Below are 24,638 nucleotides of genomic sequence, written 5' to 3'. Positions count from 1 at the left end.
GCACTGAATGATGAGTTAAGAAATGCGAAGTAGTGTTATAGTTTTTCATACAGTCCCACATTTTACCAGAAGACTCTCAGGTCAACCTCTGTCAGGATAACCTATTTCTGGGCTGGGATTCGAACTCGGGATTTCTCTCATACAAAGCAGATAACAGCGGCATCGATTCCGTATCCCATTCGAGGTTACATAACCAGTGCAGGAGGTACAGAGTTATAAAACAGCCTAACACCAACGCCGTTAAGATGTAGCTAATGGTAAGCAGGTGGCAACAAACAGAACTCGCCTTCGCAGTGACCCACTTGGCTTCCTCAGGCTTCGACAAGTGAATGGCGGGAGGGGTTTCCCTTAAATCTCTGAACCGTGGGATGACAACGCCTTGTTGGAAGTCAGTGATCTCCAAACTGGTGTTGCAAAGCGCCAAGAACCCTCGAGCTCAAAGAGTGGGCTTCTTGATACAGGGGAAATCGAGGCAGCGGTGACTCTAGATGTCAGCTTCGAATCATACCGGCTGTGGCCTATCTTAACAAGTTTCTTTGGGGGTTACTGCATTCTCTAGAAATGTTTCCGAGAGCGTACCTTCGAATAGTCCACGACCACATTCTTCAAATTGTTAGTTGCTAAATATTCATGATTCTTCTCACCTCATTCAACGCAATTGCAATCTACACAATTCATACAGGGTGATTAAAAACTGAACACTTTATTTTTTCGGTTTGTCAGCTCATTGTACACAAGCAGGGAAATTGAACTGTACAGTGCGTTTAAGGTCTTTTTCTCCATGCCGCCGAATGTTTGGGTTGAACCTACTATGCGTTCTTTGTCCAACTGCATAGCGAGAACGCATCACGCATTGTTCGTATCTGTCTCTCCGTCCAGTCGATTCAATTTTAGAAGCACTGGACGGATATGGATGAAATTTGATGTGGAGGTTTTGATGTTCTGGACGACCTAAAAATCGTGCCGGTGATAACAAAATGACAGATGAGGAAAATTGTGAGGTGCTGCGGTCTGGTGGCCAAAGTGGGAAATAACGAACAAGGCAGATTTAATGCCTTTAAATTCACGTTTCGAAGAACGCACGAGGAAACTGTGTTTTCCCGGACGAAATGCGCTTTCCGAGCTTGTATTAATTAAAGACAGTCAGCTGACGAATAATATAATTTTTACATTTTTATTCCAAGCTCGCTCGTTTATTTTTGAGCCAAAATTTATCGTGATATTTTCTTTTTATTCGTCTTCCTTTCCCTTTACCCTATCCTTTATTTTTGAATTCCTTTCTGTTCGTCCTGGTTCCATTTTTGTAGAAGCACGCAAGCAGTTACTGTACAGGTACAACAGTCGTTCTCTTGTTAACATAATGGCTCTGAAGAGTGAAGGCCAGGCAATTAAGGTAATTTTGTGAGTCAATTTTCTTTACTTTCACACAGAGACGCACTTCCTTCGAGTAACCTTCGTCCGTCATCACAACCCCGTAGCAAAGAATCTCCTCTTCTCTCCTCAGGGTAATTTTAAGACGACATCGTGACAGATGGACAGGACGATAACGCGAAGTACATTTCTGAATTTTGTAACTACAAATAAAAGACATTTAGCGCATATGGACATATTTTAAGCTAGATAATCCTGTGTTATTCTTAGCGGCACTGAGTAAAAAGTGTGCTTGGACAAATTTAAAATAAAAGAGTTACGTATATTTTAAACTCTATAAAATATGCTACTTACTTTTTGGTTCAGCGTGTTCGATATTTTTGGTGGTTCATAGTAACATATTTTCTGCATTTATTTTGCTAACGATAAACCATTTTGCCCTTTCTGTAGTGGATTACCCAACCCGCCCGCCCACTGTGACACCAACTCAGGTAACAGTCAAGGAACTGTGCAGTTACATAAATCGAGCCCACACACCCCGACGAGAACCAAACCAGACAAGCAACACACAAGAAACTTCCGCGTCAACATTTACTCCGTAACCGAAATGAACCCGAAGCAGTGTTCCTCCAGACTCGTCACAATCAAGACGTCATGAACACTTCGGTAAGCCACCATCCTTATTACAATATTTTGACATTTAATCAAAATTAAATAACGTGCCAGGAACGCCGATTTGTATTCGAGAGGTTCTGAGTTCGAATCTCGGTCGACTTACTGGCTATCTCGACTGATATTGTCCACACATATTCCATTAAATTGCTAGTTCATTCGTACAGAACACAACCGTCTCTGGATACAGCTTTAGGCTACATACAATTCATGATCATCTTTCCATATAATTAGATGTTATATAATTTACAACTTATTCAGTTGAAACAGCATCGTTGCAAAGAAACGTAAACTTGTACGTAAAATTTAAACTATGTATGTATGCACGCTCGTTTATAGCTCGCAAAGGGATCTATTAATTTTCTGAAATTACTGATGATAAAATAAGATAAATTCGGGCAACAAAGTTTGTCCGGCGAGATTACAGTAACAAACACTACAACCCCGAAAAAGTGTCCTGGGTTCGAGTTGTGGTAAGATAGTTTTCTTTATATTGAAAAATAATTGTGGTAGATGATTGTATGAAGACAAATTACAGATAAAAACAGTTCTTACAATACCATTGTTCTTTTCAGGGAGAAGAAACCCCAAAAAATCACAAATAATTAATTCTGATATTTTCTTATCTTGAACATCATCATTAAAAGACTGTAAATATAATTTTTTATTCCAAAAGACCCCCTAGATTCTAATAAGTAAGTTCATAAATGAAACTTTCGCGTGGATATTTAATTAAATTATTTTCTCAGTTTGCAGTTGCATAATACACAACAAAACTCAATAAATTCATGGTGGAAATAACTTGTGGAGTGAAAACGAGCCCAAAAGCTATTTATATTCATACAGAATGACTGGGTAAAATGTTGACAGATATCTTTGAAACTATTTACCGCAAATGACTGTATAAAGACAATTATTGTTTGGTTATGGATAATGATTTAATCCCATGATATTCAACGATACGTGTCGTATAATCTTTCGGGCAAAAATTATTAATAACAAAATTTAAGCGTTTGTCGAATTTCCCCGTAGATACACTGCGGGTATTCTGTTAGTCTTGTACTTAAACTTAATATATGGGTTCGTTTGTACGTATGTTCATTTGCAGCTCGAAAATGATCTGTGCCTTTAAACCATGATTACAGAAATGTAAAAGCTTCTAAAATGGCTCGAGTTGTTGTAAGTCTGAAATTAAGGACGACACGACAACGGCACCAAGACCAAAATTGTTTCGGCTAGGAGATTACAAGAACAAAGGTCACAAACCCGAAAAATACTGTCCTTGGTTTGAATCCCGGTGAAGACGTTTTCTGTACCTTGGACGCCAATGATGATGGGTGGGGTATCTAGCGCGCATAGGGACATGAGAATTCGAAGGTACAAAATTCTGCTTGAAAAATCTGTAGGGAAAAGACCACTCGGATTACCTGGTCGTAGATGGAAAGATAATATTGAAATGGACATTAGGGAAATAAGGTTTGGAGTGTGTGGATTTATTTCACTTGGCTCAGGACAAAGACCAGCTCTTTACTGGCTCTAGTAACCATGGTAATGAACCTTCGGATACCATGCAGTAAAATGTGGTGAATTTCTTGACTAGTTGAACCTACTGTTAGCTTCTCTAGAAGGACCCTAGTCCATGAAGATAGTTAGTTGGTATGAATAACTTTGTGTCTTTGGTTTCTGTAGGTCCTCATTGTCCTGGTGTTGCTGATAAATCAGGTTCTCATAGGACATGTAAGTGTGAGTTTGCAATTCGAAGAAGAGAACAGCGATGTTGATTCCCGAACATTACAGAAACTGAAGAAAAAGAAGATGAAGAGACTTTGCAGTTTGCTTGCAATGGGACGTGAGAACCCGGACCCAGAATTACGCACACTCGTGTTTCTGCAAGTACAGCAGATACAGGGCTCACCCTATCCAGTGTCTGCAGACCACACATCAGCAAATGCATTTGACTGTCACAGTCTTGGTGGCAGTGGCGGCAGTAGTGGGCTTCTAGGGAGCCACTTTGGAGGGGGAGGTCTACTAGGATCTATATTTGGAGGAGGAGGAGGATTACTGGGAAATACTCAGTCTAACTTAAACCCAGAAATTTTGGGTGATCTTGCTGTACGTCCTGAGAGGTACCTGAGACCACTGTATCGGACTCTGAGACCATTAATTCGTTTCTTCAAGAAATGATGCATAAATAATTATCATACCTAATAAAGTAACAGTGCAAGTGAGCTTTGATTCCCAAAGAATGTACCTATCAAGATAAGCAAATGCTACCCCTGTGTCTGTCAGATTGTACAAGGATTTCCAGGCACACTGGTATCTACCACACTTCAGAGAGTCAGAAATTGCCTTTACTTCCGCTATCAACTATATATGAAAATTATTCAAGTGCAAGTAGGTTGTGGATATTAATGTTATCTGCATTTTATGTCATTAAATAGTCTGTTGGAGCTATTTTTGATAAATTTGATAAAGACCTACTTGAGCTTAATGAAATTTGGTGGTTATATTGGGTTAGCATATATTAAAAAATTAAATTATTATGAACACTTTTACTCTACACGCCCAATACAAAATTTTATAAAATCCACTGAGTTGTTTCAAAAATAAAACAGAAATTGCTTCCCGTTGTGTGTTAATTTATGTAATTTGTGTAAAGAGTGCATGAACCTATTAAGATTTATTGTAAATGCGTGTGTGCCTATGACAAGAGGCAGAAAATGTTTAAATTTAAATGATTTGAATGGTTATACTATTGATTAACACACATATGCATTACATTCTATATGAAAATAGCCTCTATGATTTAGTCAAACAGATCACTATAGATAACTGGTTAAAGGATGTTTGCATTCATTCATCAGTTTTAAAGATACCCTAGTTGACTATAGTTTATTTACAATAATTCAAAGTAATGTGACTTGAAAGACAAGTGTTGGCCATTATTGAGGAACATTATAACAAAGTTACTTCTTAAAAGTAACGCCTGTCAGATGCCATCCATCAAGATTGGTGATGCACTCGATTTATAACGCGTTCCATTACGTGTAGTAACATGGCAGGTTATATTGCATTAATTTCTTCAGAAATCAGCTGCTCAGCAGTTGATGAACATTTGAAGGACTTCGTTTGGACATCGAATAATTTCCCATTATGGCAACATTTCTTGGCCAGCGCATTCGCCCAATTTATCAGTTTGTTATTTCATTTTATGGGGCCATTTTAGAAGCAAAGTGTTTGAGACATGTCCAGAAGACTCAAATAAACAAAAACAGAGAATTTCTGAAGAAATTAATACCTATTATATAAATGATATGTATACCAAAGTAGGAAGAATAATATGAACACAATTTATGTGAACACACACAAACACAATTTTGTAATGCATTATTTTATAGCCATGAGATACTGAACCATATTTTACTGTACCACCATGAGGGAAAGGTTTAGCAACATTAGTCTAAGTGATCATGCACTTTCATTCCCATATCAATGATTATATTAGGGGGAAACATGTGTCAAACTTGCCTCTCCTCTGGTTTATCTTTCCTTGGCTAAATTCCATTTAGGACAGAAAGGTTTGGATAAAAGGGAACCGAAATATATACCATCAGCATTGCTCATGTATTAATTTTAGTAATTAATTGATTTTGTTTACTGATTATGATCGTGCCCACCTTCTTTTTCTTCTGGCATTGTTTCTATTTATGCAGGTCAATGAATCCTGCCTATATCTTTATAAAATAAACCCAATAATCTTATGATGAATGGTAGAAGAAGGTATATATGTAATTAATACACTTGGACATGTAGATGTGTTTCTATTTCCATAATGTGACATTTTCTGTAAATTCTTAAAGTACATTTAGTATGATGACATAACCTAACTTATTTTGGTTTCATATCCTATTATCACAAGAATTTTAAATGGTTTCCAAACACATCCTTGTGCTGAGGCCATCTAGGTTAAGTAATAATTAATTTATCCTCACTCTTGCAAAATAATACAATTTTCAGAAACCTTACAAATTACAAACAGCAGTTGCTTCTTCTGAATAGATGGATATAACATTTTTTTTTGAATTGTGACACATTCTGATTTACTAATTTAATACAGAAGACATGGTACATAATCATTACCTCATAATAAACCAACTCCTAATTTTCCATTTAGACCTAAATTTTTATCAACTGTCACAAAACCAGAACCGTCCACTCCAAACTGCCTCAGATCGTAACCATGATCTGAATGAACTCTGTGGTAAGGTGACATATAATATTGACCATAATCATAGTACCATGGCTGGTACATTAATGGAGTTGACCCATAACCAAAATCCACACCATGGTGATCATACATATGTGAGTCATATCCAGTCCATAATTTCCCATCAGCATTCCCTTTGGATTGATAACCATCAAGTCCTAATCCTACTCCTACCAACTTTTCAGTGACAGAACCCAAGCGACGTCTTCGCTCTTTTAAATGTTGTTGATTCTGTTGTTCTGAGCTGTAATGATTCTCACTGTCACCTCTTTTCAGATCTGTTTGTTCAGTTTGAGCACCTTCAACATAAGTTCTTCCTGGCAACTGAATACTACTCCCAGTATGCAAAGCAGCTGTCTGTTCAGGCAGAAGGTCTATGTGAAGTCCTCTAGCATAAGGCATGGCATACAATCCTCTATTACTCAGTGTTGATGGATAGACAGCCACATACATATCTGTTTCATGTACCAACTTATTGCTTGTACTTGTGCTGGTATTTCGTTCCGTATTCCCACTCATTTTTTCAGAGTGATTGGTGTACTTTATTAATATTTCTTTTTTCATATCATCAGTTTTGTTGTTTCTTATAGTATTTCTACTGTATGCATTATATAAATCATCATCTATTACATTTTTCTGCTCTAGTGATATAGGTTGTGCTACTCCATAACTGGGTATTACTGATCTTCCATTTTCAGTATCATTACTCTCATTGCGTATGCCTTCTGGAAACAAAGTTATTTCATTATTACCCCCCACTTTGTAGTTTGCATCTTCTGTTCCATTTTCCAACATTTCTGAAGCAGAAAATTTTACATTCTTATTTGGTTTCTGATTTATGTGTGCAGAGGAATCTTCTTCATCATTCTGTATTTCATCATGTTTGTACTGATTCAAATGTGCTTCTTCAATTATTGAATACTTATTATTCTCATCAGATTCTCTTTTTACATCAAATTTATTGTTTTTTCCATTTGACACAGGCCACTGTAAAGAACCGCCAATCTTGACAGAGCCAAGACGTTCTGTTATCCCATCATTATAGAGCCCACTTTCATAATAATCATTCATCCCATGGTTCCCATTCATTCTGCTGTATCCTCCACTGTTATATCTGTTTCCATAATATACGTTTCCATGATTTAAACCTCCATGATATCCAACTCCATGGGATCCACCTCTGTGATGACCACTTCCATAATATCCACTTCCATGATAGCCACCTCCATGATAACCACCCCCATAATATCCATCACCATGATAACCACCAAGATTATATCCACCTCCATTATAATTACCCCCATTATACCCACCTCTATGATATCCATTATTTCCATGATATCCATTTCCATGGTATTCACTTCCTGCATGATATATGTTTGTTCCACCTACATGCATAACTGTATATAATTCAGGATTCTGCACATTAGCTAGCCTTTCTTTACCCCTATTTACCCCTAAATGATACCCTCGCATTGTATTTTCATATCCAGGAGACAAAACTCCTTGAGCAGCCAGCATGTCCTTATGCGTCCCCATTGCAGAGGCACCCAACACGCCATGACCAACCACCTGACCATAATGCCATGGTGTACCTTTCACAGGGGGTCCTGCTGTTTCACCTCCTTGTACACCAATTCTTTGAAATTCTTGCAAACCTACTCCTGAATTGTGGTTGCTTACTCTAGCCACTCCATGGATGTTATTAAACTCTTGAAATGTTGATGTCCATCCTGCATAAGGTCCAGAAATTCCTTTACTATATTGCTCTGGCATGCTTGATTCATGGAACACTCCCATTCCTGCTCCATAAAATCCTTTCATTCCAGCTGCATTAACTCCTACTCCAGGACAGTTACACAGTCTAGTAATAGGGTAGTTATTTATCCCAGTAACATTAAACCCCAGCCCCGGCTTATAGTATTCATTTGTCTGGACAAAAGGCACACCAAATCCCTGCCCTGTTGAGAGTTTATGAATTACAGGAACATTGCCACTAATCTGATTCCTCTCCGGATGTCCATAAAATATAAACTTATTTGTTGGAATGAATACATCACCGCCTACAGCTTGTCTTGCTCCATGTGAAGATAAAAGGCTGTGATGTCCATTAAGAAGCCCTCCATCATATCCCATTCCATAGAACCCTTGTCCATAATTTGATAATAATCCTCTCTGCATTCCAGTATCATGTAGAGGTGTTAATTTAGAGGTGACTTTTTGGGTTTGTTCAGGAATCATAATACTTCTTCCATGTTCTGTCGTCAACAGGACCCATAACAGGAGATATGATTCCTAGTAAGGCAGTAAGTTAAATGGGTTAGAACAGACTGTTCTTATTTCCTTATTTAATAATGTTTTATTAATGGGACACATATTTAAATGGGAAGATATTAAAATTCTTATTTTGAATGTGGAGCACAGATTACAAATAAATTTTAAAGGGTACTGAAAATGGTGTTTTACAATCGGGATCACTAAATTCTTGGACTATGCCCATTGTCAGTGTTTTTAAAAAGAACACTACGTTTCGGAAGCTGGATCCAATAGAAATGACTAACCTCGATCACTGGTCCAGTGATTAGGGTTAGCTCTTTCTATCAGACCCAACTCAGTAGGTGCTCTTCTTCCCCCCTTTTAACCTGAGGACAGAATCAGATCCAACTTCTGAAACATAGTACTGTTTTTAAAAATACAGATGATCTACATAGTCCAAGAATTTAGTGATCCTAACAGATTAAAAATTATTGAAAAAACTTCTAATCAAGAGGCATTAAGGAATTACACATTTACAATGCAATACAACATATTATTCCGGCCACCTATTATCTTGAAAGCCAATCAAACAAATATTAAACTTTTATGGGGGAGACAAGATATGCAGCTGAACTCTGGTCACAGAAATTTCATGAGAAATGTTCACTTAGACGACTGGGAAGAATACGAAGGGATAACGCTAAGTTAACTTTAGGGAAACAGATTGTGAGGTTAGGAAGGGAATGGTATTGGCTGAGAATGTTCAATTGTAGGCCTTTGTATGAGCAGTGTTGAACCTTCAGGTCTACTACCAGACAGTTCGGTATATCCAATGTTTGTCGTGGTGAAACATTACAGTATGGCATGCTGGCAACCTTTCTTTCAAAGTTTATAAACATATTTAAACAAAATGCAAACGGAAATAATGGAAGATAAACTAAGAATGTTTAATTTGTACTTAAAACTTTTACTTTTTATCAAAAATCTTTAAAATTATTGTCTCCTCTCTTGTTACATCCAAATACTAGTACCATTACTTCTAGAAAGATGGCACTGTTTATACTTGCATATGAAGCAGGAGTTTTAATGAACTAATATGAAGACAAATTATATTTGCCCTATCTATTTTAATGCCTTCTTACAACACGGTCCAAATTTAATCTAAATTCATACGTTATTTACAGCTGTGGATAGACAGATGGGCAGTTGGAAAGACAAATAAGTGGTAAATATTTTATACCCTGAATCAGTCGCTGACATTTTCATAACAAGAATTTCATTTAATGACACTATATTAAAATCAAGTAGAGTCTGTAGATATATGTGATATCTGTATTTAATGTCACATATCAGTTATTCTTTGCACAATAAGCTGTTTTTTTTAGAAATCTTATAAAGTTGACTTTGAGTTTTATATGGAATGGATGGTATACTGGGTCACACTAACTAACTACATGGATCAGAGTCCTTCTTAAGTGCTATAAGTCGCTCAACTTGTTCATTAAAGTGTACACAAGAGCACTTCATTTGTCACAATCCTGAACGAGATAAATCCAGTCAACATCCTATATCTTGAAGACCCATTTTAATATCATTCTCCCACCTATGCCTAGGTATACCAGGTAGATTTATTTCCTTTAGTATTCTGACTAAAATTCTACCTGCATTTCTTATCTCACTCATGTATGGGCCAAAGAGATCAAAATTAAAGTCTCATTACCAATTTTTTTCCCCCAAATGTATTCAGTAGTTTCGGAGATGAACTATGAGGATGTAACAATCGTGATACAACAATCGTGGAAATAAAGCAAAAAAGACGGCCTGTTTAAGCTAATTATCAAGTGGCAAATAATATTTAGTCTGTGTGTTTTAAGAACTTACAGTTGGAAGCTGCATTCTAGCAGTAAATGCTGTAGTGGTGTCGCGTAAAGTCAAGTATTTCCGTTCCAATGCGTTGCTTCCTTCAGTATCGGAATAGTTGGGGCACTGCACAAATGAAAATGCTAGGTATGCCTATATTATTTGCTGCGTCATCTAGGTTATGTTTGTCCTGACGTAGACACAAGGGAACTTTGTAGTAAGTATTCCAGCCCAGACAACAAGAGAGTGCATTGCTGGCGTTTAGTACAGACTACAGAGATATCAATGTCAGTCCGAATTTTTTTTTAAAAAAAAAGTATTTTCCCGAAAATACTGCTCACATTTTATTCTCAAAATACATGACGAAATTAACTGCGCGCTAAATCTGCGCATCTGTTAAAGTTTCACTAGTTAACAACACTGTAAAATGAGATTATTAATTAAAATTGATTCATTATAATACTCTCCAATGTAACTTCGTGGTTTATCTGTGCCTCCAGACAAATATATGGATTATAACTCCTAAGCCCACGACAGCTTTCTTTACTTATATATTGTCATTTGATTCTGTATAATCTGAACTAGTTTAGACTATCGATACTTTAAATCATGTTTAAAAAAGTACGTAGGACTAAACACATAAATAAACAAAAACAAAACACTGAATTTAAACATTTCTAACATCAATAATTTTCCCCTTATTTATAAACTTCTCAATGCATTTGTATAAATGATGTTCAAAGTAAACTCCACAAATAATGGCACTGATGTCAGATGGGTGTGAGATGGTTTCACTCGGTCACCCGTACTAAAACACAAGTTTTGAGTAGAGGGCTTTTATTTTGTCAGTTTCAGACATAATTAATTTTCAAGACATCTTGATCGTTAGTATTTTATAACTCAGACACGTGGACATTAATCAGCCTGGAAATTTTATTCTTTGCTATCTGATTTCTTATATCTTGTATCTGAAACAGCCTTAAAACCCTTTTCGCAGCCTCAATTTCTTCCGCAACAGTCCACTGTCTGCACAACATTGCCCTATAACAGAATACAAACTTTGAAATTCGCCAGCACAAGCCTGGGCAAATCATGTCATCTAATTCAATTCAATTCCTTTATTAGAGTGTTTGCCAACAGCAAAGAGCCTATGAGAGGCAAACATTAAAAAAAATACAACAAAAAATACAAATTACATACAAAAACAAATAACTACCAAACACTAATATAAATGTATAACACTAAAGAAATACTAAAACAATATAAATGAAATAAAATAAAATAAAAGCAATAATAAATTTTAAACAAATAACCAAGCTAGATCCAATCTAGGCAACTATCTAGATCATTTCTCTTACTGAGAAAGTGCCCTCAAAAGAAACAATGTTTATGCCAAATACGTCCAAACATTTACGTACGTCATTTGCTGCAATGATACACCTGGCTGAAGGACTATGTCTAAGCGCACTGCGCACACAAAACATAGAAAATTCTCTTTTTTGCCTCGCCGGCACACGTAAACCAACAGCGTCCATAATGGAATTACAATTTATTTTACCCTTAAATACATTAATAAGAAGTAAAGCATCAAGATGCCGTAATCTGGAATGAAGTATTCTGAAATTTAAAGTAGTTAAAAGCAGTTCATATTTACGTGTAATATTAAACTGAAAAAAACAGTAATTGCGCAAACTGGCAAATTTCCTTTGAATATTTTCTAATTTATTGGAATTTGTCTGTGTAAGATTATTTCATACAACCGAAGCATACTCAAGCTTAGACCTAATTGAAGCATTATATAAAACAACAAGACTGTCTAAAGAGGAAAAATTATATGTAATAACCCGAATAAGCCATAAGGTCGTTAGTGCCTGTGTATGAATAAAATTTACATGGCAGTGAAAGTACTAGCTTACTGTCTAACAAGACAATAAGATCTTTAATACAGTCAGTACGAAAAATTAAAATATCACTAACAAGGTAGTTAAAATTAATACTGTTGGATTTCCGGGTGAAAGATATAAGTATGGTTTTCTCAATGTTAAGTTCCATATTGTTATCATCACACCACTGATGTACAGAATCAATATCTGCTTGAAGAAATTTGCAGTCATTCACAGATTTTATATCGCAATAAAGTTTCATATCATCAGCAAACAAGAGAAATTTAGAATACTTAATTTTGTCACAAATATCGTTAATACAAACATTAAATAAGAGAGGTCCTAAGGTAGAGCTTTGCAGCATTCTAGATAACACAGAGTAAACAGAAAAAGACTGTCCTAAAATACGAATAAAGGCAGATCTGGCAGATAAATAACTTTGGAACCATTTAAAGTAAGGAAAAGAAAGAGCAAAGTTATCAGGCTTTTCCAAAAGAAAAGAATGAGGGACTGAATTAAAGGTATGCCTAAGATCAAAATACAGAGTCAATCTTTCCATGTGAACAAACAGATGGCTGAACTTCATTAAATTTTTCAAGGGTATACGTAACTCAATTTTTCAAAGGCATATATATCCCGATCTGTAGGAATCTGAGAGACAAATCTCATGTCAGTTTGAGGTAACGTATATATCATCGTCATGTCAGAGTCACGTCAATGTAAGTAAAATGGTTTGCAGGATAGAGAACTTTAAATTTTTGAAGGTTATTCGAAAGTCACTTTTTCAAAGGCATATATCTCCCGATCTGTAGGAAACTGAGAGACAAAACTCATGTCAGTTTGAGGTAACATATATGTCATCGTCATGTCAAAGTCACGTCAATGTAAGTCCAAGGGTTTGCAGGATAGAGAACTTTTAATTTTTCAAGGGTATTCGAAACTCAATTTTTCAAAGGCATATATCTCCCGATCTGCAGGAATCTGAGAGACACAACTCATGTCAGTTTGAGGTAACGTACATATCATCGTCATGTCACAGTCACGTCAATGTAAGTCCAATGGTTTGCAGGATAGAGAACTTTTAATTTTTGAAGGTTATTCGAAAGTCACATTTTCAAAGGCATATATCTCCCGATCTGTAGGATACTGAGAGACACAACTCATGTCAGTTTGAGGTAACGTATATATCTTCGTCATGTCAGAGTCACGTCATTGTAAGTCCAACGGTTTGCAGGATACAGAACTTTTAATTTTTGACGGTTATTCGAAAGTCACTTTTTCAAAGGCATGTATCTCCCGATCTGTAGGAAACTGAGAGACAAAACTGATGTCAGTTTGAGGTAACGTACATATCATCGTCATGTCAGAGTCACATCATTGTAAGTCCAATGGTTTGCAGGATAGAAAACTTTTAATTTTTGACGGTTATTCGAGACTCAGTTTTTCAAAGGCATATATCTCCCGATCTGCAGGAATCTGAGAGACAAAACTCATGTCAGTTTGAGGTAACATATATGTCATCGTCATGTCAAAGTCACGTCAATGTAAGTCCAAGGGTTTGCAGGATAGAGAACTTTTAATTTTTCAAGGGTATTCGAAACTCAATTTTTCAAAGGCATATATGTCCCGATCTGCAGGAATCTGAGAGACACAACTCATGTCAGTTTGAGGTAACGTACATATCATCGTCATGTCACAGTCACGTCAATGTAAGTCCAATGGTTTGCAGGATAGAGAACTTTTAATTTTTGAAGGTTATTCGAAAGTCACATTTTCAAAGGCATATATCTCCCGATCTGTAGGATACTGAGAGACACAACTCATGTCAGTTTGAGGTAACGTATATATCTTCGTCATGTCAGAGTCACGTCATTGTAAGTCCAACGGTTTGCAGGATACAGAACTTTTAATTTTTGACGGTTATTCGAAAGTCACTTTTTCAAAGGCATGTATCTCCCGATCTGTAGGAAACTGAGAGACAAAACTGATGTCAGTTTGAGGTAACGTACATATCATCGTCATGTCAGAGTCACATCATTGTAAGTCCAATGGTTTGCAGGATAGAAAACTTTTAATTTTTGACGGTTATTCGAGACTCAGTTTTTCAAAGGCATATATCTCCCGATCTGCAGGAATCTGAGAGACATAACTAATGTCAGTTTGAGGTAACGTATATATCTTCGTCATGTCACAGTCACGCCAAAGTAAGTCCAATGGTTTGCAGGATAGAGAACTTTTAATTTTTGAAGGTTATTCGAAAGTCACATTTTCAAAGGCATATATCTCCCGATCTGTAGGATACTGAGAGACACAACTCATGTCAGTTTGAGGTAACGTATATATCTTCGTCATGTCAGAGTCACGTCATTGTAAGTCCAACGGTTTGCAGGATACAGAACTTTTAATTTTTGACGGTTATTCGAAAGTCACTTTTTCAAAGGCATGTATCTCCCGATCTGTAGGAAACTGAGAGACAAAACTGATGTCAGTTTGAGGTAACGTACATATCATCGTCATGTCAGAGTCACATCATTGTAAGTCCAATGGTTTGCAGGATAGAAAACTTTTAATTTTTGACGGTTATTCGAGACTCAGTTTTTCAAAGGCATATATCTCCCGATCTGCAGGAATCTGAGAGACATAACTAATGTCAGTTTGAGGTAACGTATATATCTTCGTCATGTCACAGTCACGCCAAAGTAAGTCCAAGGGTTTGCAGGATTGAGAACTTTTAATTTTTCAAGGGTATTCGAGACTCAATTTTTCAAAGGCATATATCTCCCGATCTGCAGTAATTTGAGAGACACAACTCATGTCAGTTTGAGGAAACATACATGTCATCGTCATGTCAAAGTCACGTCAATGTAAGTCCAATGGTTTGCAGGATAGAGAACTTATAATTAAACAAGGGTATTCGAGACCCAATTTTTCAAAGGCATATATCTCCCGATATGTACGATACTGAGAGACAAAACTCATGTCAGTTTGAGGTAACGTATATATCTTCTTCATGTCAGAGTCACGTCATTGTAAGTCCAATGGTTTGCAGGATAGAGAACTTTTAATTTTTGAAGGTTATTCGAAAGTCACTTTTTCAAAGGCATATATCTCCCGATCTGCAGGAATCAGAGAGACACAACTAATGTCAGTTTGAGGTAACGTATATATCTTCGTCATGTCACAGTCACGTCATTGTAAGTCCAATGGTTTGCAGGATAGAGTACGTTTAATGTTTGACGGTTATTCGAAAGTCACTTTTTCAAAGGCATATATCTCCCGATCTGCAGGAATCAGAGAGACACAACTAATGTCAGTTTGAGGTAACGTATATATCTTCGTCATGTCACAGTCACGTCATTGTAAGTCCAAGGGTTTGCAGGATAGAGAACTTTTAATTTTTCAAGGGTATTCGAGACCTAATTTTTCAAAGGCATATATCTCCCGATCTGTACGATACTGAGAGACAAAACCCATGTCAATTTGAGGTAACGTATATATCTTCGTCATGTCAGAGTCACGTCATTGTAAGTCCAATGGTTTGCAGGATAGAGAACTTTTAATTTTTGAAGGTTATTCGAAAGTCACTTTTTCAAAGGCATATATCTCCCGATCTGTACGATACTGAGAGACAAAACTCATGTCAGTTTGAGGTAACATATATGTCATTGTCATGTCAAAGTCACGTCAATGTAAGTCCAAGGGTTTGCAGGATTGAGAACTTTTAATTTTTCAAGGGTATTCGAGACTCAAGTTTTCAAAGGCATATATCTCCCGATCTGCAGGAATTTGAGAGACACAACTCATGTCACTTTGAGGAAACATACATGTCATCGTCATGACAAAGTCACGTCAATGTAAGTCTAATGGTTTGCAGGATAGAGAACTTTTAATTTTTGAAGGTTATTCGAAAGTCACATTTTCAAAGGCATATATCTCCCGATCTGTAGGATACTGAGAGACACAACTCATGTCAGTTTGAGGTAACGTATATATCTTCGTCATGTCAGAGTCACTTCATCGTAAGTCCAATGGTTTGCAGGATAGAGAACTTTTAATTTTTGACGGTTATTCGAAAGTCACTTTTTCAAAGGAATGTATCTCCCGATCTGTAGGAAACTGAGAGACAAAACTGATGTCAGTTTGAGGTGACGTACATATCATCGTCATGTCAGAGTCACGTCATTGTAAGTCCAATGGTTTGCAGGATAGAGAACTTTTAATTTTTGACGGTTATTCGAAAGTCACTTTTTCAAAGGCATATATCTCCCGATCTGTACGATACTGAGAGACACAACTAATGTCAGTTTGAGGTAACGTATATATCTTCGTCATGTCACAGTCACGTCATTGTAAATCCAAGGGTTTGCAGGATAGAGAACGTTTAATTTTTCAAGGGTATTCGAGACCTAATTTTTCAAAGGCATATATCTCCCGATCTATACGATACTGAGAGACAAAACTCATGTCAGTTTGAGGTAACGTATATATCTTCGTCATGTCAGAGTCACGTCATTGTAAGTCCAATGGTTTGCAGGATAGAGAACTTTTAATTTTTGACGGTCATTCGAAAGTCACTTTTTCAAAGGCATATATCTCCCGATCTGTACGATACTGAGAGACAAAACTCATGTCAGTTTGAGGTAACATACATGCCATTGTCATGTCAAAGTCACGTCAATGTAAGTCCAAGGGTTTGCAGGATTGAGAACTTTTAATTTTTCAAGGGTATTCGAGACTCAAATTTTCAAAGGCATATATCTCCCGCTCTGCAGGAATTTGAGAGACACAACTCATGTCAGTTTGAGGAAAGATACATGTCATCGTCATGTCAAAGCCACGTCAATGTAAGTCCAATGGTTTGCATTATAGAGAACATTTAATTTTTGAAGGTTATTCGAAAGTCACATATTCAAAGGCATATATCTCCCGATCTGTAGCATACTGAGAGACACAACTCATGTCAGTTTGAGGTAACGTATATATCTTCGTCATGTCAGAGTCACGTCATTGTAAGGCCAACGGTTTGCAGGATAGAGAACTTTTAATTTTTGACGGTTATTCGAAAGTCACTTTTTCAAAGGCATGTATCTCCCGATCTGTAGGAAACTGAGAGACAAAACTGATGTCAGTTTGAGGTAACGTACATATCATCGTCATGTCAGAGTAACGTCATTGTAAGTCCAATGGTTTGCAGGATAGAGAACTTTTAATTTTTGACGGTTATTCGAAAGTCACTTTTTCAAAGGCATATATCTCCCGATCTGCACGATACTGAGAGACAAAACTCATGTCAGTTTGAGGTAACATATATGTCATTGTCATGTCAAAGTCACGTCAATGTAAGTCCAAGGGTTTGCAGAATTGAGAACTTTTAATTTTTCAAGGGTATTCGAGACTCAATTTTTCAAAGGCATATATCTCCCGATCTGCAGGAATTTGAGAGACACAACTCATGTCAGTTTGAGGAAACATACATGTCATCGTCATGTCAAAGTCACGTCAATGTAAGTCCAATGGTTTGCATTATAGAGAACTTTTAATTTTTGAAGGTTATTGGAAAGTCACATTTTCAAAGGCATATATCTCCCGATCTGTAGGATACTGAGAGACACAACTCATGTCAGTTTTAGGTAACGTATATATCTTCGTCATGTGAGAGTCACGTCATTGTAAGTCCAACGGATTGCAGGATAGAGAACATTTAATTTTTGACGGTTATTCGAAAGTCACTTTTTCAAAGGCATGTATCTCCCGATCTGTAGAAACCTGAGAGGCAAAACTGATGTCAGTTTGAGGTAACGTACATATCATCGTCATGTCAGAGTCACGTCATTGTAGGTCCAATGGTTTGCAGGATAGAGAACTTTTAATTTTTGACGGTTATTCGAAAGTCACTTTTTCAAAGGCGTATATCTCCCGATCTGTAGGATACTGAGAGACAAAACCCATGTCAGTTTGAGGTAACATATATGTCATCGTCATGTCAGAGTCACGTCAATGTAAGTCCAAGCGTTTGCAGGATAGAGAACTTTTAATTTTTCAAGAGTATTCGAAACTCAATTTTTCAAAGGCATATATCTCCCGATCTGCAGGAATTTGAGAGACATAACTCATGTCAGTTTGAGGTAACGTACATATCATCGTCATGTCAGAGTCACGTCATTGTAAGTCCAATGGTTTGCAGGATAGAGAACTTTTAATTTTTGACGGTTATTCGAAAGTCACTTTTTCAAAGGCATATATCTCCCGATCTGTAGGATACTGAGAGACAAACCCCATGTCAGTTCGAGGTAACATATATGTCATCGTCATGTCAGAGTCACGTCAATGTAAGTCCAAGCGTTTGCAGGATAGAGAACTTTTAATTTTTCAAGAGTATTCGAAACTCAATTTTTCAAAGGCATATATCTCCCGATCTGTACGATACTGAGAGACAAAACTCATATCAGTTTGAGGTAACGTACATATCATCGTCATGTCAGAGTCACGTCATTGTAAGTCCAATGGTTTGCAGGATAGAGAACGTTTAATTTTTTATGGTTATTCGAAGGTCACGTATTCAAAGGCATATATCTCCCGATCTGCAGGAATCTGAGAGACACAACTAATGTCAGTTTGAGGTAACGTATATATCTTCGTCATGTCAAAGTCACGTCATTGTAAGTCCAAGGGTTTGCAGGATAGAGAACCTTTAATTTTTCAAGAGTATTCGAGACTCAATTTTTCAAAGGCATATATCTCCCGATATGTACGATACTGAGAGAAAAAACTCATGTCAGTTTGAGGTAACGTATATATATTCGTCATGTCAGAGTCACGTCATTGTAAGTCCAATGGTTTGCAGGATAGAGAACGTTTAATTATTGACGGTTATTCGAAGGTCACGTTTTCAAAGGCATGTATCTCCCGATCTGTAGGATACTGAGAGACAAAACTCATGTCAGTTTGAGGTAACATATACGTCATTGTCATGTCAAAGTCACGTAAATGTAAGTCCAAGGGTTTGCAGGATTGAGAACTTTTAATTTTTCAAGGGTATTCGAGACTCAATTTTTCAAAGGCATATATCTCCCGATCTGCAGGAATTTGAGAGACACAACTCATGTCAGTTTGAGGAAACATACATGTCATCATCATGTCAAAGTCACGTCAATGTAAGTCCAATGGTTTGCAGGAAAGAGAACTTTTAATTTTTGAAGGTTATTCGAAAGTCTCATTTTCAAAGGCATATATCTCCCGATCTGTAGGATACTGAGAGACACAACTCATGTCAGTTTGAGGTAACGTATATATCTTCGTCATGTCAGAGTCACGTCATTGTAAGTCCAACGGTTTGCAGGATAGAGAACTTATAATTTTTGAAGGTTATTCGAAAGTCACTTTTTCAAAGGCATATATCTCCCGATCTGTAGGATACTGAGAGACAAAACTCATGTCAGTTTGAGGTAACATATATGTCATTGTCATGTCAAAGTCACGTCAATGTGAGTCCAAGGGTTTGCAGTATAGAGAAATTTTAATTTTTCAAGGGTATTCGAGACTCAATTTTTCAAAGGCATATATCTCCCGATCTGCAGGAATCTGAGAGACACAACTCATGTCAGTTTCAGCTAACGTATATATCTTCGTCATGTCAGAGTCACGTCATCGTAAGTCCAATGGTTTGCAGGATAGAGAACTTTTAATTTTTGACGGTTATTCGAAAGTCACTTTTTCAAAGGCATGTATCTCCCGATCTGTAGGAAACTGAGAGACAAAACTAATGTCAGTTTGAGGTAACGTATATATCTTCGTCATGTCACAGTCACGTCATTGTAAGTCCAATGGTTTGCAGGATAGAGAACGTTTAATTTTTGACGGTTATTCGAAGGTCACGTTTTCAAAGGCATATATCTCCCGATCTGTAGGATACTGAGAGACAAAACTCATGTCAGTTTGAGGTAACATATATGTCATTGTCATGTCAAAGTCACGTCAATGTAAGTCCAAGGGTTTGCAGGATTGAGAACTTTTAATTTTTCAAGGGTATTCGAGACTCAATTTTTCAAAGGCATATATCTCCCGATCTGCAGGAATCTGAGAGACACAACTCATGTCAGTTTCAGGTAACGTATATATCTTCGTCATGTCAGAGTCACGTCATCGTAAGTCCAATGGTTTGCAGGATAGAGAACTTTTAATTTTTGAAGGTTATTCGAAAGTCACATTTTCAAAGGCATATATCTCCCGATCTGTAGGATACTGAGAGACACAACTCATGTCAGTTTGAGGTAACGTATATATCTTCATGTCAGAGTCACTTCATCGTAAGTCCAATGGTTTACAGGATAGAGAACTTTTAATTTTTGACGGTTATTCGAAAGTCACTTTTTCAAAGGCATGTATCTCCCGATCTGTAGGAAACTGAGAGACAAAACTGATGTCAGTTTGAGGTAACGTACATATCATCGTCATGTCAGAGTCACGTCATTGTAAGTCCAATGGTTTGCAGGATAGAGTACGTTTAATGTTTGACGGTTATTCGAAAGTCACTTTTTCAAAGGCATATATCTCCCGATCTGCAGGAATCTAAGAGACACAACTAATATCAGTTTGAGGTAACGTATATATCTTCGTCATGTCACAGTCACGTCAATGTAAGTAAAAGGGTTTGCAGGATAGAGAACTTTTAATTTTTCAAGGGTATTCGAGACTCAATTTTTCAAAGACATATATCTCCCGATCTGTACGATACTGAGAGACACAACTCATGTCAGTTTGAGGTAACGTATATATCTTCGTCATGTCAGAGTCACGTCATTGTAAGGCCAACGGTTTGCAGGATAGAGAACGTTTTAATTTTTGACGGTTATTCGAAAGTCACTTATTCAAAGGCATGTATCTCCCGATCTGTAGGAAACTGAGAGACAAAACTGATGTCAGTTTGAGGTAACGTACATATCATCGTCATGTCAGAGTCACGTCATTGTAAGTCCAATGGTTTGCAGGATAGAGAACTTTTAATTTTTTACCGTTATTCGAAAGCCACGTTTCAAAGGCATATATCTCCCGATCTGTACGATACTGAGAGACAAAAATCATGTCAGTTTGAGGTAACATATATGTCATTGTCATGTCAAAGTCACGTCAATGTAAGTCCAAGGGTTTGCAGGATTGAGAACTTTAAATTTTTCAAGGGTATTCGAGACTCAATTTTTCAAAGGCATATATCTCGCGATCTGCAGGAATTTGAGAGACTCAACTCATGTCAGTTTGAGGAAACATACATGTCATCGTCATGTCAAAGTCACGTCAATGTAAGTCCAATGGTTTGCAGGATAGAGAACTTTTAATTTTTGAAGGTTATTCGAAAGTCACATTTTCAAAGGCATATATCTCCCGATCTGTAGGATACTGAGAGACACAACTCATGTCAGTTTGAGGTAACGTATATATCTTCGTCATGTCAGAGTCACGCCATTGTAAGGCCAATGGTTTTTTTTTAGGATAGAGAACTTTTAATTTTTCAAGGGTATTCGAGACTCAATTTTTCAAAGGCATATATCTCCCGATCTGTAGGATACTGAGAGACAAAACTCATGTCGGTTTGAGGTAACATATATGTCATTGTCATGTCCAAGTCACGTCAATGTAAGTCCGAGGGTTTGCAGTATAGAGAACTTTTAATTTTTCAAGGGTATTCCAGACTCAATTTTTCAAAGGCATATATCTCCCGATCTGCAGGAATCTGAGAAACACAACTAATGTCAGTTTGAGGTAACGTATATATCTTCGTCATGTCACAGTCACGTCATTGTAAGTCCAAGGGTTTGCAGGATAGAGAACTTTTAATTTTTCAAGGATATTCGAGACTCCATTTTTCAAAGGCATATATCTCCCGATCTGCAGGAATCTGAGAGACACAACTCATGTCAGTTTGAGGTAACGTACATATCATCGTCATGTCAGAGTCACGTTATTGTAAGTCCAATGGTTTGCAGGATAGAGAACTTTTAATTTTTGACGGTTATTCGAAAGTCACTTTTTCAAAGGCATGTATCTCCCGATCTGTAGGAAACTGAGAGACAAAACTGATGTCCGTTTGAGGTAACGTACATATCATCGTCATGTCAGAGTCACGTCATTGTAAGTCCAATGGTTTGCAGGTTAGAGAACTTTTAATTTTTCAAGGGTATTCGAAACTCAATTTTTCAAAGTCATATATCTCCCGATCTGCAGGAAATTGAATGACACAACTCAATGTCAGTTTGAGGTACCGACCATATCATCGTCATGTCAAAGTCACGTCAATGTAAGTCCAATGGTTTGCAGGATAGAGAACCTTTAATTTTTGAAGGTTATTCGAAAGTCACTTTTTCAAAGGCATGTATCTCCCGATCTGTAGGATACTGAGAGACAAAACTCATGTCAGTTTGAGGAAACATACATGTCATCGTCATGTCAAAGTCACGTCAATGTAAGTCCAAGGGTTTGCACAATAGAGAACTTAAACTTAACTGTAAAGCAATATGTGAATTTCTGTGAACTCAAACAAGATATTTTGGATTATGGTTGGGTGAGAGCTTGAAGTCTCACAAAATATTATTTTTATGTTTACAGACTATTCATCTGTGTTCTCCCAATCATTAACCCAGATAATCAAGAGTTTACTGTACAACATATTAATATTATATTCATGATATTCATTTCTATCTTAAAGTTACACTGAAATGCTAATAATCAATTGCAGAAGTTACATGGCAAATGTTAGGTTAGTACTGTAAAAATGTGATAAAATCTCATTTCCTGAACACTAGCTGGTAGCACGAGCATTACAAGCCATTAGGTTAAATATATCTATGTGGCAGTGAAGGTATTAATAAATGAAGCTGTATAGCATTCCTTCATCATTTAGGCTCTGTGCAGCCTTGATGATATCAGGATAAGAACCCTGCATCTGAGCTACCAGTTGATGTGGCAAATGCTAAATGTGAGGCACGCCTCAAAACATCTGAAATTGCATGGAGGCAACATAATATCACAGTGTGCAGCTGTATCTTATAGAATGGCTCAACAATATTTGTTCACAGCTGCTCCACAGCAGACAGCAAGCACTAAAAGTAACATGATACATACTAAAATATATGTTGTATTACCATCAAAATGGATTATATCAAATAATGAAATTGCACTGTTCTGTTAGTATCTACAGTTAAAGTTCCCAACAATAAGTCTTGAGTTAATAGGCACTGTACCCAAATTCATTAATTTTAAAACTACTCAAATCGCAAATAGCATCAACCTTACTTTACAATTGCAATACTTTTATTTATTAATTAATTTTTTTCAAACTAATTCTGCTGTACACAGTGTCAACACAAGGAATAAAAATCAGCTTCATAGACCAGTTACCAACCTCTCATGCTTTCAGAAGAGTGCATATTATGCAGGAATCAAAATTTTCAATAGTCTACCATCAAGTCTCACAAGTCTTGTAAATAAGGAGCAATTTAATGTAGCATTAAAAAGATACTTAATTACACACTCCTTTTACTCTTTCAATGAATTTATGTTGTTTACAAATAAGTGATAAATTTTTCTTGTGTGTAATGGGTAGATCTATTTGTAGTTTATCATTTCTTTAGGTGAATACTTTGTTTTGTATTATGTGAAATTTATATAGTAGTATGAATTGTACTTTATAATATGTATTGTACTATTATTATTATGACTTTTTCCACATCCTATTGTCATCTGACTGTCTTATGGATCCATGGAATGTAAATAAATTATTATTATAAAATTGCATCCCCCCCTCTAATACACCAAATCTGATGTACTTACAGAAACACGGCTACTGCAGTGGGTCTCTATGAGAAACATGATGTCAGCTGTGGAATCCAGTCAAACAATCAACAGTATACTGTATTTGATTGTATTTGCACTACCAAACCCCGTTCTAACCTCTTTTTATCACTTTTTTATAACTTTCACTACCACAATTGTCCTCACCGCTCGTATAGTCGTTAAAGATAGCACAACTTCGGCATCAAATTTCATCCAAATCTGTCTTATGGTTCTCAAGTTCAATCGACTCGACAGACGGACGTACAGGCATTACCAGACCATAACAATGAATAAGACCTACCGTAACTGGAAGTTCAGAGAAATATTATCATGTGTTTGAACAGAAAAACAGCATGGAAGTTTTGCACATCAACTGTCACCAGCAGACAACGCTGAGTACCAACACGTGAAACTTTACCCTTTGGTAATTAAATTTCTCCCAGTCCCGATAGGTTTCACCACCGCGCAGTCTTCAAGCAGTTGTGGTCTGGGATGTACTGTGA

General features: G+C 36.8%; 2 protein-coding genes across 5 annotated transcripts; one reads left to right on the top strand and one right to left on the bottom strand.

The window, feature by feature from the left end:
• The first annotated feature begins 1,300 nt into the window (after positions 1-1,300).
• Positions 1,301-5,925, top strand: LOC110830991 (uncharacterized). Its single transcript, XM_022066478.2, has 3 exons — positions 1,301-1,686; positions 1,822-2,037; positions 3,733-5,925. The coding sequence occupies exons 2-3, from the start codon at positions 2,026-2,028 to the stop codon at positions 4,225-4,227; spliced, it is 507 nt and encodes a 168-aa protein (XP_021922170.1). The 5' UTR covers positions 1,301-1,686; positions 1,822-2,025; the 3' UTR covers positions 4,228-5,925.
• On the bottom strand, positions 5,850-24,533 carry LOC110830989 (uncharacterized). Of its 4 annotated transcripts, none has more exons than XM_087343696.1 (3): positions 24,133-24,533; positions 10,448-11,467; positions 5,850-8,605 (listed from the first exon to the last, which is right to left on the bottom strand). In XM_087343696.1, the coding sequence occupies exons 2-3, from the start codon at positions 10,460-10,462 to the stop codon at positions 6,185-6,187; spliced, it is 2,436 nt and encodes an 811-aa protein (XP_087199822.1). In that variant the 5' UTR covers positions 10,463-11,467; positions 24,133-24,533; the 3' UTR covers positions 5,850-6,184. The 4 variants fall into 4 exon arrangements, with proteins under 4 accessions (XP_087199822.1, XP_087199824.1, XP_087199823.1 ...); XM_087343698.1 differs by having other exon boundaries at positions 10,448-10,616; XM_087343697.1 differs by having other exon boundaries at positions 24,437-24,529.
• Between the last annotated feature and the right edge of the window lie 105 nt (positions 24,534-24,638).

Source organism: Zootermopsis nevadensis, unplaced genomic scaffold (genome assembly GCF_977971745.1).
Source record: "Zootermopsis nevadensis isolate Lab colony 2312 unplaced genomic scaffold, Znev_1.0 Znev_ptg000006l, whole genome shotgun sequence".
In the NCBI taxonomy this organism is placed as follows: domain Eukaryota; kingdom Metazoa; phylum Arthropoda; class Insecta; order Blattodea; family Termopsidae; genus Zootermopsis; species Zootermopsis nevadensis.
Note: the sequence above shows the minus strand (reverse complement) of the source record. Positions and strands in the feature narration are given on the sequence as shown.